The following is a 15,007-nucleotide window of genomic DNA, read 5'->3' as shown; positions in this document are numbered from 1 at the left end:
TTTCTTTCGGTCCCAAGGTCCTTTTGAGTACCTGGATTTAACAAGATAGAAATACGACCCTGTTATCTTAAACAGATGCGCTTCTGGAAAAAACAAACAAAAACCCGACAAATCTACTGTTAATTTTGTGTGCCTTTCCCTAAGCAGCCCGTGGGCGGCGGGAAGCGGCCGGGGGCGTCCGCCCCCCAGCCGCATCCTGCCGCCCCCGGGGGGCCCGTAAGCCTTCCCGCCCCCTCTCCCAGCCTTAGCTCAGCCATCCCACCCTTCGTTTTGGCCATTTTTCCCTCACCGATCGAAGCCCCCGCTCTCCATACTTCCCCTCCCCCGAGCACGACGCTGGGGACTAGCGCCCAGCCCCGCCCCGGCCTCCCCACCGCCTCCACGGGCGGCTGGAGGAGCCGGAGGCGGGCGAGGGGCGGGTTAAAAGCGGCGGCAGGTGAACGGGGAGGGACCTTAAAGCGGCGGGGCGGCGAGGCTGGGACCGGCCGCTTCTCGGGCACCACCGGACCCGCGTTGAGCCCCAGCCGGGAACTCTAAGCGGTGGGGCTGACCTCCCCCCGCGGCTGTGGGCACCACTGAGGTGAGGGGCGCGGCGGGACCGGGTGAGCTGGCAGCGAGGGAGGCCGTTTCTGTGAGTCGAGGGCCCGGTGTGCGTGGGGGGACGTGGTGAGGCTGGCCGGGCCCCTGTGGCCCTGCTGCCATACTTGTTGCGCCCCAAGGCGGGTCCGGGACCTTCGGCAGTGGAGCCGGGAGCTCTGCCCGCCGCGGGGAGGGAGCGGGGCCGCCCGTGGAGGCGCGCTGGGCTGGCGGAGGAGCGCGGTGTGCGCTCCCCCTTCCGCCTAGACGGGATTTACCCCCGCAGCTCTGGGTTTCGCTTCCCGAGCTTGAGTATGAGGGGGGGAGTGATTGAACCCCGCGAGCGTTTTTAATTGGGGACACTCTTGTCGCTGCTAATTATCCATTTAACCCCTAACGATCCTCCCTTTTTTTTTTTAATTCATATTCTCCCAACAGCTCTTTGTAAGTACGTTATGTGAAGTACTCGACCAGCTAAAACACCAAGTGAAATACAGGCTTCCGCAATTACAGGTAATTTGCGACACGCCTACAGATGTTAAGAGAGCTGCATGGAGGTAAACAGCTTGCATCAGTAAAACTGACAGGTCCTGTGAGCGTCTGATCACACACTGGAAACATTCCTCAGAATTACAGGGGGAATAGGAAATGCGACGTGTGAGTCAGAAATAAACGTATTTTTGAGTATCAGGCCTGGATAAGATCGCACTAGGTGTGAGCACTCAAACCCTTAAATAAAAGGCGAGGGACATGTTGGAGTACGGGCAGGGGTGTGCGCTGAGCTGACAGCAGTAGCCGGTAGCTGACTGCGTTCCTGTGGTGTGTAGTTCCTGTCATTTACTTTTCCAATCTCTTGTGTTGAAGAACACCTTTTTTTTTCCTCCCCCACCCGCCCCCCAAATGGATGAATTAATTTCTTTGTCTTGTGCTCCGTTAGTTTTCTCAAATGTAGCCTGGAAGTACTCTTAAGAGAACAGGTAAGGGGTTGAAAGAAGGAAGTGGCCTTTTTGTCTTAAGAATGCTCTTTCAAACCCAGTTTTTGTGACTGTGGTTACTAATGAGACTGCGTTGGCTGTGGCCTGTGTGAAGTGGTATGAGGGTTTGGGCCCAGATTCTGTATGGGATTAGCACAATGTACGTGTGTGTTTTGAGTTGACAAGCAGAATAAAATATATTTTCATCCTTGATTTTGTTAAAGAAGTTATACGTGGTTTCTAGTATCTCTTCCTGGAAACCCTGCTTGCCAGATACTTACCTTGAAGAGCCCCAGAGGAAAGGCAGCAGGATGTGCATGTGGTTGTGTTAGGCTTAACTTAGAGGACAAGGCAACGGTGGGCCAAGCCTCAGCCTGGAAGAAGGAGGCTTTGTGTCAAATTGCATTTGACATTGAGGCATTGCAATGTAATTTTCCAGGTAGGATTTCCAGCACACAGAGGTGCGGAGCCACGAGGTTGTACCCCTACTGCATGTGTCAGAGTTTCTGGGAGACTTCAGTCCCCAGAACTGTTAGTCCCATAGTTGGTGGAAGGACTACATATCACAGAGCTTAAAGATGGAACAATAAAGAGCCATGAATTAAAATATTTCTCTGGAGGAATTAATTCTGTTCTGACAGGGCTAGCTCACTCAACTTTCTAAAGCTTCGGCCTCTGACTGTTTTGCATCCCTTGGAGCATAACCCAAATAGATTACCTGGGCAACCTCATTTAATTTGTGCAAAAAGTGATTGTACAGTGAAAAAGGTATAGCAGGCTATCTCAGTAGCTGGAAAAACAGCAGCACTCTGAGATATAAGTACAAGTTATTAATAACAGTTGTTGCATCAGCTCAGTTGGTACCTGTGAGTACAAGTTGATTCTTTCTGTTATTCATATGAATAGTTCCAATGAAATCAGTGATCCCAGAAAGTGTACCAAACAGGAGCACGGGTGGAATGATTGTTTTTTTCTTTTGATGTTTTTCCTTGTTCTCTTCCTCGCTGCTTTTAATTGTTATTTAATGATGACTGATGAATTATCTGAAAGGAGGAGATCTGTGACTCTTGCCTCGCTAAACACCAGTTTGTGTAAGGAAAAACTTGAAGTGATGATGTATGAGGAGAGATAATGTGCTGTCAAAACAGAAGGAATGTGTAACAAGAGAAACGCATCTCCTATTAGTTGATAAAAGAAAGTTGAAAACTAATTCTATTCCTTATCTCATACAAATGTTTCTTCCTGTAATAGATTTTTTTAAAAAGGAAAAAGCAGCTTTTGTCTTTACCTTTGGAAAAAGTAATAACAAAATACACACTCAAGGAAAGGTTGCATTGCAGTATAAAATCTTAGTGTTTATAAATTTAATTGGCATTTCCAAAAGGGTGCAAGTTCTGTCTTTGTGTGAAAGAGACAGTGACTTTCCAGTTTTGAAGTGGGAGTGGGCAGATTTGCAGAGGGGATGTAGGTATTTGCTTAAGTCTGGGGGGAAGGAAATAAGAATTAAATAACAGGTTAAAAAAAACAGACCATAAAAATGTCATAACGAAAAAGTTGATATTTTCATGACTGGGAGCAGGGCACAGTGTGTATAAAACTTTATTTTAAAATATGGGAAATAGGACACTTAGATCAGTGAAGACATAGTCCTCAGGAATTTGACTTTCTTTCAAAGTGAGAAATTTATAGCACATTCTGAAGGAAAGGTTTAAAGGGGAAAATGGCTGACAGGAGCCAAATTCTAATAGGATGTGTGCTGTCTTGTTACACCTTCAAGTGTAACTGGCACTTCTAATTTTCTGTTTTCCACAAGTGGGGGGAATTTTGTGCAGAGATGTTTTGGAGGATGGTAATCCTCCAATTTACAGTTGTAGGCTGGTAAAGTAGCTATGGGTATTTTCAAACATACGTGGAAAATGATTTAACTCATGTAGGGGCATGGATATGGGGCAGTCATAAGGGGGTCATTGTGGGTAGAACTGAACCCTTAATGCTGTTGATATTTAACTAGCATATTTTTTTAACATTTAACTGCATACATATTGGGTCCTAATCTGTTGTGTTAAGGGCCATATCTGGATTTCACACTGGGTTTAATTAGAGCACAGAATGCCTCCTGTTTTCATGAACTTGAGTAGAAGAAAAGTACAATGCTTGCAGTGTTCAGACCTGCAACTGTCAGAGGTTTCCTGTTGCTGATGAGTCTTTGCCTGTTCTTGTGTCAAATCAGATATACTGTAATACCTCTGTCATGGCTCTTCTGTTCTCCATTTTCCACTCTGATGTGGAGATAGGTGCTCGGAACAAAGTTTAAGAGCTACTAGAGAGAACTGCACAGGCTTTTGTGATTGTTAGACATCTCTTTTGATCTTTATTCAACTCTTTAGGAAAGAAGTAGAGTTGGTGATATTTCAAAGTGTTCCAGCTGCATGCTCTTTGGCATTTAACATACAGCTGCAAAATTAAATAGGTGGAAGCTGCCTATAGGAGTGAAATTCAAGCATTTTGTTTGCCAAAGTCTGAGTTCAAAGCTGCATCTTCTTACAGTTTGAACTATGTATTAAAGCTATAGCAATGTAGGGAGCTGTGTTCTTTTTCAGGTAGCAAGAACATCCTCGATGATTGAATTCAAGCTTTGTACTTCCAGCTTTGAACTGGTACTTATCTGTCTTGGTCCACTGATAACAAAGAGTCTGTGAAGCCTGTAATTGTAGTGGAGGATTTCAGAACAGCCCCGTGAGATGATGAGATATTGTTATCCCCGGTTAGTGTCTGGGAAACTGAGGCATGGGGCAGGCTGACAAATTAGGTAGGAAGTCTGAGAAAGTTAGCAAGAAATTGCTGTAGCCTGTATGCCAGTCTGTCTTGGTGAAATAAAAGGATGCTGTCCTCGGAAGACGTTAATCAATATTTATTAGAAGCTTCTTTGGTTCAGTCCTGGCAATGCTAGTGTTCTTGTGGTACAGCACCAAAACTAACTCAGCAATAGGAATAACAAAATCTACTTGCTAGCAATTAAGTGCTTGCTGTTTTGTTTAGCAATAAACTAGATCCCAGCTTGTCAGAGTGACAATACAAAACTGCTGAAATCCACATTTGTGTGATCTTCAAATCTGGGTATGAAACAGCATATATGGTATAGATCTAAGACACCTTGATGCTAGTTATCAGCCCATATGTGAGCCAGTGCTCCCAGCATAACTGCTTAAATCAGGACCCAAAGGGAAAGTTGTATTAGCAGCACCTTTGAATGCATGCTGGACCTCAACGTACAGTAATACTTCTTGCATGAAGTTGGGTCATAAAATAATTTTGGTAATGGTCTTGGGTCTGATGCAGCTTAGATGTTCTAAAGCTTTTCTATGGCAAAAGTTCTGCATTAGAACTGCCACTCTGAGGCATTTTGAGTTGTTTTGTGCCCAGCCTGTGGGGTGGGGGGTGGCACTTGGGACCAGTGATTTTTGTGTTTAAAAATTATCTTGGTTAATGCATTCCCAGTTGGGATAAAGTGACTTTTGTCTTGGCAGACTGCTGATCTTGTATCAGTATCTGGAGGCACTGCTGAAAGTGGTGGAGTGTCACACCAAACTGTTAACTCTTGGTACACCCTGCACTAAAATTCTGACAGGAGTGGAGGCATCATGAACACCTCTACATTTCTGTGTAATGCCAGTAGAATAAGTAAATTGGTATCAAGTTTGTAGCTGTGGGGAGAAGGGTATAATCTTAGTCTGAATTTATGCATATGTTATCATACTGTGGGACCTCTTCTTGACTGGGACTCCTAGGTGTTCCTGTGGCATAAGCAAATATAGTAACACTTGCTAATGGCTACTTTTTTTGCTTGATAATAGCAAGCACCATACCGTGTATGTGAAAGGAATGTATCTTCTGTTGTTTTTATCTTCATTGTATTCTAGTTGTCATTTGCTGAAGCTGTGGATTTAACCATTGACTAATGATTTCCCAGTATAACAGTCTTTAACAGAGTAGGGGAAGAAAAAAAAGCATCTGCCAACTAGTTGTACTCTTAAACACAGGAACTCAATGGTAATTGTCCTCAGTGTTGTGAATTGTGGGGATTTTCACTGAGTGTATGCACAGCACTGTGGTTGAGGTTTGGTGTAGGCTTACAGGAGCTAGCTTTTAAGTAGAAGGCAGTCTAGCTGTGGCAGCAGAGTTCAAAACGTCACTGCCCAGAAGCTGGGGAACTACAGATATAGTTAAGCTGTAATTCTCTTGCTGCTGTCTAGCCTACTAGTATGTGTGTGGGAGGGGAACACAACCCCCCAAAAAACAAACCCAAAACAAACCATCTGCTTATGTGCTTCTTTGTGATCATATAGAACCATTTGCCTCATAACTAACTCTTCAGTGGAGCATGGTGATCTTTTATGATTGTCTTTAACTGCTATTGTAACAGCCATATACTATTGTAATCCTCCGTTTGTTGAAATGGAACGGAAAGTTCAGCTTGTAGGAGAACAGAGATCTATGCTGAGACTTGGAAAGGCTTATTTTCATGCCCAGTTGCAAACTTTTTAAGGAAAATTCAACACTTAAAGATAATACACTTCAATGTTAGAATGGGTTCTAAATGTTCAGTTATTCAATCTCATTCACTTCAGCTATCTTCTGTTCTTCCCAGCTTCTTTCTTCATAACCAGTCCCTCATTCCTACTTTACTTTTTCCCCCCAAAATTCACTTGAGTCTTTAACTTATTCTTGTACTGTACTGTACTTGGTTCTGAGACAAGCAAAGCAGGTAAGTCCTTAACTGTCTATGTACTGTTATTTCTGCAGGCATTTAGCTGTACTTGCTCACATAAAAATAGTATCTGGACTGGCCCTATGAATATAAGGGTTACCACCCTATAACGGGAAGTGGCTTTCCTGCTTCCTTCTCCTTTGGTGAGCAAGACAGTTAATATTTTACTTGCAAGTAAAAAGGTCTTAAAAGCAAGTATCTGGAAGAAACATAGCCAGCGTTCATGAGTCAACATCCTAGCTTTTGAGTAAGTTGTGAGTAAATGAGCCATCACATCAGTACAGATAGCCCAAACTTGATGTTTAGCTGGAGTGATCTGCACTGATGGCTTAATAGGCTTAATATGGCTCTTCACAAGAGCCATACATGGTTAACTTAAATTCTGCTTGGCTCACTCTGTTTATTGGAGAGAGGTGGGCACTTCGTCAGTCTCTGAATTGCCTTTGTTAGATCCTCTACATTGCATTGACAAGAGCTGTTTAAAGCCAGCTAGTAGGAAACGCTGTGGCCAAAGTATTTGGATGGAATTCAGACCTGAATACAGCCCTACAATCTTAACTGTGCCACCCTTCAGGGGTAAGATAGTGAGACTTTACTGCTATCTGATTAGTGCCTGTTTCAATCTCTGGAGTGACCCAGGAGTCACATGACTTTCCACCAGCATAAAAACACGCCTGAGAGGCCGTGAGGATACAGCAAGAAGGGGCAAAGGTTGCTGACTAGATCTGCAAGGAGCAGGAAGAATACAGGGAGCTGAAGAGATCATTGGAGGATTTGGAAAGGTAGGGGGGAGGGTTTGGGCAGATACGAAAGACAAAGGGATTTTTGGGAAGGGAATGAGATGAAATCTCACTGGGAGACTTGGGGCAAAAGGCTGCTTCTCCAAAGTGAGATGGCTTTTTCTGCATTGATCCAGGTACAGACATGCTTTTGCTATTACTGAAGCACCATATTTTGGCTTAGCAAGCACAATATACTCCCAAAGGAGATGGAGCAAGTCAGCTGAAGAGTGGAGTTTCATGATATATTTTCCTCAGCAGTAAAGCTTTGCCAACCCCTCTTCCACGCTGACTGTTTTTCTTTCCCATGCTTTGCAATGTGCAGCCTGTTTTTCAAACAAATTGCTTTTCAGATGCTTTGTGGGTCTCAGATCTAAAGCAGATTGGTGAATTGGATTTGGTTTAAAAAAAAAAAAACACAAAACAAACAAAAAAACAACCTCAAACAAACAAAAAACCCAAACAAAACAGAGCATACTAGTACTGCTAGTACTGGGAATAACTTTTGATCAAGCCTGCTGGTTTATAATGCACCCCCACAATGTTGTAGGAGGTGAACTGCAGTGTGACTTCAGGAGCAAACAGTGGTGGGGAAGCACCTTGAGCTAACTTTGTCACTGAAGGCAAGGTACCCTTTAACTACACCCTGAGGCACTAGTGTATTTTGAATCCCCTTCTGCCCTGGGAGATAGGAAGGAGCGATTGGATGTGGAAGCAAATTCTTGCGAAGCTGTGGTAACAGAAAGGCAGCAGTATTGGTGTACAGCAGAGGTGAAGCGTAAGAAATGAGGCTTATCAGGAGGGGATACACAGGGTCCACTTCTCAGCCTTTCACAACTGTAAGGAGATGGCTGACAGGCAGAGAGAAGGAACAGTCACTGAGAATGACTGACAATTCCACCACTGACTGGTGGAATTAAAGGATGGGTGAATGATGTGTGTAATACCACAATTTACATGGTGTCAGTCTTCTACAGGATTTATATTCAGCTGTGCATAAGTATTTCTAGTTATAATACTTATAGTGTCATTTTATAAGTACTGTAATTGCAATGTGTGTGTAACAGTAACAGAGAACACTAATAAAAACACTAATAAAGTTGTAACTGTTCTTCTTTTTAACATACAATGATCTCCAAAGCAGATCCTGAAAGAAAGGCTGGTCTGATTGATGAAAGATCAGATGGCAAAAAAAGGGGTGGAAACAAATACTTGAAAAGCTGGCTAGTATGTTTTGTAAGCATCTCTGGTGTTAAGGGTCTTTCCTGTGCCCTCGTAGGGCTGTTAACCTACAGAGACTTTCTCTATATCTGTATGCTAATAAGAAATAAACTGTCGTCTTGGAAAAATAATCTAGGAGGGTAGGAAGGTAACTCTGCTTCCAGGGCTTCCATCTTCAGACGTAATTCAGATTCAGACGTAACAGTCCACATAGGTTTTGCATCCTGAAGGAGGCTCAGGAAAGGTTCTCTCCAAGCCAAAGAAAGTCTTGGGTCTTGATTGTTTTTTATCTCCTGAAGTATAACCCGTCACAGTCAACCAGCATGATCTGAGGGAACCGTTGAAGGGAGATTATACTTCCATTCCAGTAACTAAAGAAAAAAAAAATAACCTTGTATTCACATAACAAATATCCTTATTTTCCTTGAGCTGTTGTGTACTTTGACTGATGCTCTGTATTATTGTATGTGACTTATTGATTATATATAATTCTGCTGTAAAGTAGAAAGGTTTTTGACATTACTCAGAATGGGAGTGTGACACAGAAAACAACTGCAAAGAAATGTCTTCATTTTCTTCCTCATGCAATGTGATACAGCTTGGATTTAGGAAAATCTTAAATTCTGTCCATGATGGATACGATGACCTTTGCACTAGTGGCTGCTCTTCTGTAGAAACCTTGAAAATGTGATTTTTTTGCTTATTGGTGCCCTGTGCTGTAAAAGCTGAACAAAGATGGCTTCTGAGGTACAAACGAATTAACAAAGTTGAGGAATAAAAACTGTCATGAAGAATTTCAGAGCAAAGAGATTTGTGAGCGCTTTTAGAGGTCCTGGCAGATAGGCACAAGAAATGTTGGTTTCTTGAATTCAGAGTAGCTTGCAAACTAACTTTCTGTAAACCTATCTGAAGTGGAGGGGTGGGGGGCTGAAATGCCTCTGAATGCTCTCTCTGAAAGGCTATCGTTTGTGGAAACTGAGCAAACCCACACAATTGTGGTGTTCCTGGGGAGGTATGTGGGAGACAAAGGTGAAATCCTTTAATCCATTACAGTCATAGTACTTTGAAACTCACCTACTGGAAACTGTATGCTTCTGTTGAAAAGTCTCTGAGGTACTGCTGGCCTGTCTGAACTCTTCAAATGTTGACTTTAGCACTCTCCCAGCCTCTGAAATGTCTCTAGGAGTTATGCAGTGTGTGTTACGAGGGGGGGACAAATCCAAACACCTGCCAGGCATTGACAATGAAGGAGTCTTTGTCTAGTTACCCAAGGCTCTCTTTGTAGTTGATGAAGAGAAATGCAATTTTGGGATAAATCTTTAAGCACTGACTTTTTTAAACATCCAACTAGAGATGGATAATGACCAAGACTTCACTTTCATTGCCTCAAGTTGTTGTGGAATTTGCTTCAACTAATAATACTGAGCGCTACAGTCAATTTTTTTAAATTTGTGAATGCTGATTATCCAGACCTGCACATGGAAGGTACAGAGCATCAGCAGCAGTTCCTCAGGGTCTCTCTTTATTACTGGAATGTACTCCTGAAAACTTCGTTTACACTTCGAAGCTAAGGATGGGCCAACTTGGCTTAATTTATATAGGAATTCTAGCGGTCTAACACTTTATTTTTTTTTTTAACATAACGTACCTTACTTTTGGCTGATGTCATCTTCTAATCCTCTGTTACTGTTACCGAACTACCAGAAGTTGTAGCTTTTAATTTAAAGCTGTTTTTCATCAATTTCCTGTGTCTGCTTTTCCTGCTTAATGTGGCCAATAGCTGCTTTCGGTTGGCAAATACACCTAGAAGTTGAATGAATGTGATACCATGGGTGTAATCGAGTAATGAAATATTACCTGCTGATGTGTGATTATTGTTTATGACTGCCTGTAGGTAAGCCCACTGTATCAACAAAATGTTACCATAGCCGGTGAATATGCTGCAATTATATGATATTGCCTTTTTTTATACCACATGCTTGATTATATTTGTTTCCTGTCTTGATTAATCTTAGTTTTGTTTATTTTTCTTGTCTTAGGTCAGACGGTTAAAACAAGACAATGGATTGGGGAGCTCTGCATACCATTTTAGGAGGCGTAAATAAACACTCCACCAGTATCGGGAAGATATGGCTCACAGTCCTGTTCATCTTCCGTATCATGATCCTGGTTGTGGCTGCAGAGAGAGTTTGGGGAGACGAACAAGATGATTTTGTCTGCAACACGCTTCAGCCTGGGTGCAAGAATGTTTGCTATGATCACTTCTTCCCCATCTCTCACATCAGACTCTGGGCCCTGCAGCTGATCTTTGTTTCCACACCTGCGCTGCTGGTGGCCATGCACGTAGCTTACAGGAGGCATGAGAAGAAAAGGCAGTTCAGAAAGGGAGACCAGAAATGCGAATACAAGGACATTGAAGAAATCAGAAAACAGAGGTTTCATATTGAGGGCACCTTGTGGTGGACATACACTAGCAGCATCTTCTTCAGGCTGGTCTTTGAAGCAGTCTTCATGTATGCGTTTTATTTCATGTACGATGGGTTCCGAATGCCTCGCTTAATGAAGTGTAATGCTTGGCCCTGCCCCAACACCGTAGACTGCTTTGTTTCTCGACCTACTGAAAAGACGGTGTTCACTATTTTCATGATTGCTGTGTCCAGCATTTGTATTCTTTTAAATGTGGCTGAATTATGTTACTTACTGACAAAATTTTTCCTCAGAAGGTCTAAAAAAGCTGGAAATCCAAAACATCACCCCAACCACGAGAATAAGGAAGAAACCAAGCAAAATGAAATGAATGAGTTAATATCTGATAGTTGTCAGAACACAGTTATAGGATTTTCAAGTAGCTAAGGTGGTATCAATGCTGGTGTTCACTCTTTTTGGAGTGAATGTTCTTTGTTTAAAGGCTGCAAACAAAATTTGTTATATGAAACAATTTAGGTTGGGCGAGACTTTGATGCATAGTGTCAGATGTCAATTATGCATGTGTCTGAAAAAAGGGCAGCCTAAACATGTGAAAATTGTGTGAGGATTAAATAGGAAAGTGTATCTTCCTATGAGTATTCTTACAAGCTGACCATGACAAGTGGGAAATCTACTAATACCTTTGAAAACTACACGCAAGAGCAATAAGAACAAAATTCTTTCCAAGCTAGATATTCTAGTGTTACAAAATGTTTTGTAATAGTGATAGTTTTTATTTGTGAACTGACAATTAAAATATTTTTCTAAAATCTAAGATTCCATGTTACTTAAGGTGTTATAGTACACAACTGAGTGTGGTTTTTGTTTCTTAACCAGGCGTATGCAGATGAACCCTGTAATACCACATCCATAGGGAGGAGACAGCGATAGGCTACATCTTTACAGCTTTGCAAGCGCTGCTTCAGTGTGGACAGGTAGCTTGAGACATTTGCGCACACACTGCTGGTCGTAGGGGAAGCTTTGTGAAAACCCAACGTCGTGTAGTGTGGATAATTGAGGTAGCAGCTCCTGAGTGCAAAGTCATGCCTAAAACCAGCATGAGAATGTAGATACAGCCTGAGTAGACTTGCTTTAAACATCTAGCAGATCTGGTAATTATACCAATCTTTTGATTGCATACTGCCAGTTTTATAGCAACATACATAACTTTATGTAAATGTTTGTCTCTAATGTATTAGCTGTATTTGTTTCTTTATGCTATATCACATCATGGAACTTTTTTGGTTTTGATTTGTTTGCTTTTTTGTGGTAGACTGATGGTGCTGTTATGGAACTAGGGGCTCTTTGGTTTGAAGGACATGGAAAAGTAAAAACACTGGAAACAGAACAAGTCTTCTGAATAAAAGGCAAACACTTTAACCTTTCTCAATGTAGTGAGAGTCTGTATGTGAATGCTAGTGAAGTCTTAAGCAGGACAAGTGCTGATGAATTACTGTTTTCAAGCAGGAAATCTACATCCACAGTGCATGTAGCCCATGCGCTCCCCTCATTCCCAGCCCGAGCACTGATGCCCTGATTCTCTTGTCCATGCTCTAACAGAGGTACACATGTAATTCCAGTGTGTTGGGAGTATGTGCGTGCAGGAGGGGTGTGCTGTCGAAAGCAGGGGCTCCCGAAGGTGAAAGGGGTGTGTGTAGTACAAGACCCTAGCTATAGTATCTTTTGTGTTCCCTATTTTGGATCTCTTCACACCATGATAAAAATGTTACAGACGCACTGACCTCAGCAGAGTTGTTTTTTTCATTTTAACACCAGTGCAAGTGGATTAGCTTTATTGTTTTTGTATCACAGAGCTCCTCTTTCAAGGGGCCAGTGCTGGTAACAAAGAGCAGGTATCCCTAGGAGCAGAGATTACACTTTTTTTTTTTTCTCCTGCTGTTGTATATATTTTTTCTTACGGGTGCCAGCACAGCTTGCTGTGTGCCCGTGCTCTAAGTGGGTTGGTTGTTTTCTGTGTGACCAGCAGAACTGTAACAGGGTGCAGGCACAAGCAACAGGAGAGAGAAAATACCTAGAGTCAGCTCTGTCCCTGCATGAGGGCCTGAGCTGAGCTCTCTCATTTATCTATTCTCTTCCACTGGTAAAGTCCTGATCTTTCCTGCCTTCGCAGCACATTTTCTTTTCTAATTGTTCTTGTGAAAAGAAATTGCTGCTAGTCTTCTGAACGTGTCTACCTACAAGCTCGAGGAAAAAATATACATAAAACTGCGTATTAGTGTGCTTGTATTGTTCTCCCTGCAGACTGAAAATGCAAGCAGAAGTGAAAAGTGCCACAAAAGTTTGCCTTTGTAGGTGTTGTTCCTGGTAGTCTCATCATGCTCCCTCTCCAGGCTCCACGTCCGGCTATGGACCGTAGAGTCGGGAAGGTGGGTGCTCAGGCTCTACCTCACTGCATCACCCTGAGTCTGCCCAGGGGCAAACCGCAGGGGCTCAGATCTCTTGTTGTGCTGGTCCCAGGGCGTGGAGAGACAGTTACTTCTGTTTCACAGAGCACCTCGAGCCATGGACTTTCATCCAAGGCATGCTGCAAATCACATACCACATAGGGAATGTGAATGGAGATCAGTTAATGATTATGCCTGATCATGCATCATCACTTTTAGTGATCAGATCGAAATAGCCCTATGATGAATGACAATAAACCTGGAAGACACCGTAAGGTGGGTATGTTTTCCTCAAATGGAGGAGGGGTAGTTTTTCTTGGTCTGTGATAAAGCACAGGCCTGCTAAACCCCACATGAGGATACTGCAATAATCTCTACATGGCACTTTCATTTCCTGCTTACAAGTTTTCAAACAGTGTTTTTTATTCCAGCATTTGGATTTTTCTAGCAGATCAGTTCCGCGTTTGTTGTTATTGTAAGCCTGGATAAGTGGCCAAAACTTAAATGAAGAAATTGGGCATACGTGGTCCTTTGTATGCCGGCACAGGTATGTGCGGGGCCGCGCTGTAGATGGGTTTGGGTTGGTTGGATGTTTCCTGCATGGCAGCAGGACATGGTGAGGTGCAGACAAGAAGCACTGCCCCGCTGCTGGGGTGTCTTGGCAGCCAGGCAGGTCAGGAACAAATGTGCCGGTCCCTGTCCAACCTATGCCAAGGGCAGCTGTAAATCAAAGAGCCAGAGCTTATCCCAGGTACGCCAGTGCTGATTCATTGACTCTGCAGGGAGGGCCAGTTCTGACTGAGATGTGTTTGGCTGGGAAGCGACCCAAATTATGGGCTCTCTCCTTTATCTGAAACATCCCCTGACTTACGTTACTGACACGGGAAAGTCCCTGATAATTTCAGTGCCCCCTTTGAACAATTTCTTACTTCCCGTTGTGTTAGGCTGAAGTAGACGGCATCATGAAGAAATGGCAGCTTTCAGTGTCTTGTTTCTCCAAGTCACCTTCCCACCATCTCCCCATCCTGTGGCCTGAGCAGAGGAGGGGCTGTTTGGCGGGTTGGCAGTTAACCCTTTCTGCAGGGAAAAGCCGAGCTGCTTCTCTTGGTTTCAGACCTCCCCCTGCATCTTTGCAGGCTGGCTGGGGCTGCTCCAAGCTCACAGCCCTTCTCTGTGCCTGCCCTTGCTCCTGCCCCATAGCCTCCCCCTTGGCAGAGGGTCTCCCCCCAGAATCTCTGACCCACTGGTGACCTGCAGTTTGTACTATACTGGCACCACCACCACCCTGTGGTAGTTCAGCCAGTTCCTCTGATGGCAGCTGGCTTAATTGTCCCTGCCCATCCCTGCTGCATCTCCCCACCCTGTGATTTCCCCTTTATTATGCCTGGGGCAGAGATTGCTTAAATTGGCTGTGGTGCCAAACGAGTAATCAGAGCCTCTGGAAAAACTTTCTTGAAAATTCCCTGAACCCCCCTCCCACCCCACTTTCTTGCTTTCCCAGACTCTGCTGCCATGACACACAACAGCCCTTGACTCCAGCCCCACAGCATGTTCTCCTCCATCCCTCTCTCTTCTTCTCAGCCCAGTCCCCCCACAACTTTGACTGTTTTTCCACTGACCCAAGCCCTTCCCAGCAACCCTGCATGCCAAAGCACTAAGAAGCAAATGAGACCAGTTGCAGGATGGTCTGAACACGCTCTCCTTTTGCGTAGTTAAGCTGACTACCCTACCCCACACGCTGCAGCCACGAGCTCTTTGCTGCCAGGTCGGAGGGAGTTTGGCTCCCCCAGCCCCTCTGCTGTGCCGGCCCAGCGCCTC

General features: G+C 43.8%; 1 protein-coding gene across 2 annotated transcripts; it reads left to right on the top strand.

Moving 5' to 3' along the window:
- Positions 1 to 428: 428 nt before the first annotated feature.
- LOC128904308 (gap junction beta-6 protein) lies at positions 429 to 12,183 on the top strand. Of its 2 annotated transcripts, XM_054188427.1 has the most exons (3): positions 429 to 580; positions 1,015 to 1,089; positions 10,358 to 12,183. In XM_054188427.1, the coding sequence occupies exon 3, from the start codon at positions 10,380 to 10,382 to the stop codon at positions 11,169 to 11,171; it is 792 nt and encodes a 263-aa protein (XP_054044402.1). In that variant the 5' UTR covers positions 429 to 580; positions 1,015 to 1,089; positions 10,358 to 10,379; the 3' UTR covers positions 11,172 to 12,183. The 2 variants fall into 2 exon arrangements, with proteins under 2 accessions (XP_054044402.1, XP_054044403.1); XM_054188428.1 differs by lacking the exons at positions 429 to 580; positions 1,015 to 1,089 and adding an exon at positions 6,414 to 7,100.
- The last annotated feature ends 2,824 nt before the right edge of the window (positions 12,184 to 15,007 follow it).

Source organism: Rissa tridactyla, chromosome 1, assembly GCF_028500815.1.
Source record: "Rissa tridactyla isolate bRisTri1 chromosome 1, bRisTri1.patW.cur.20221130, whole genome shotgun sequence".
Classification (NCBI taxonomy): Eukaryota; Metazoa; Chordata; class Aves; order Charadriiformes; family Laridae; genus Rissa; species Rissa tridactyla.
The sequence above is the reverse complement of the archived record's forward strand: the minus strand, read 5'-3'. Positions and strand labels throughout refer to the sequence as shown.

What these genes read in the sequence shown, in the direction of transcription:
- LOC128904308 (XM_054188427.1), top strand. Translation starts at nt 10,380, where the DNA reads ATGGATTGGGGAGCTCTGCATACCATTTTAGGAGGCGTAAATAAACAC.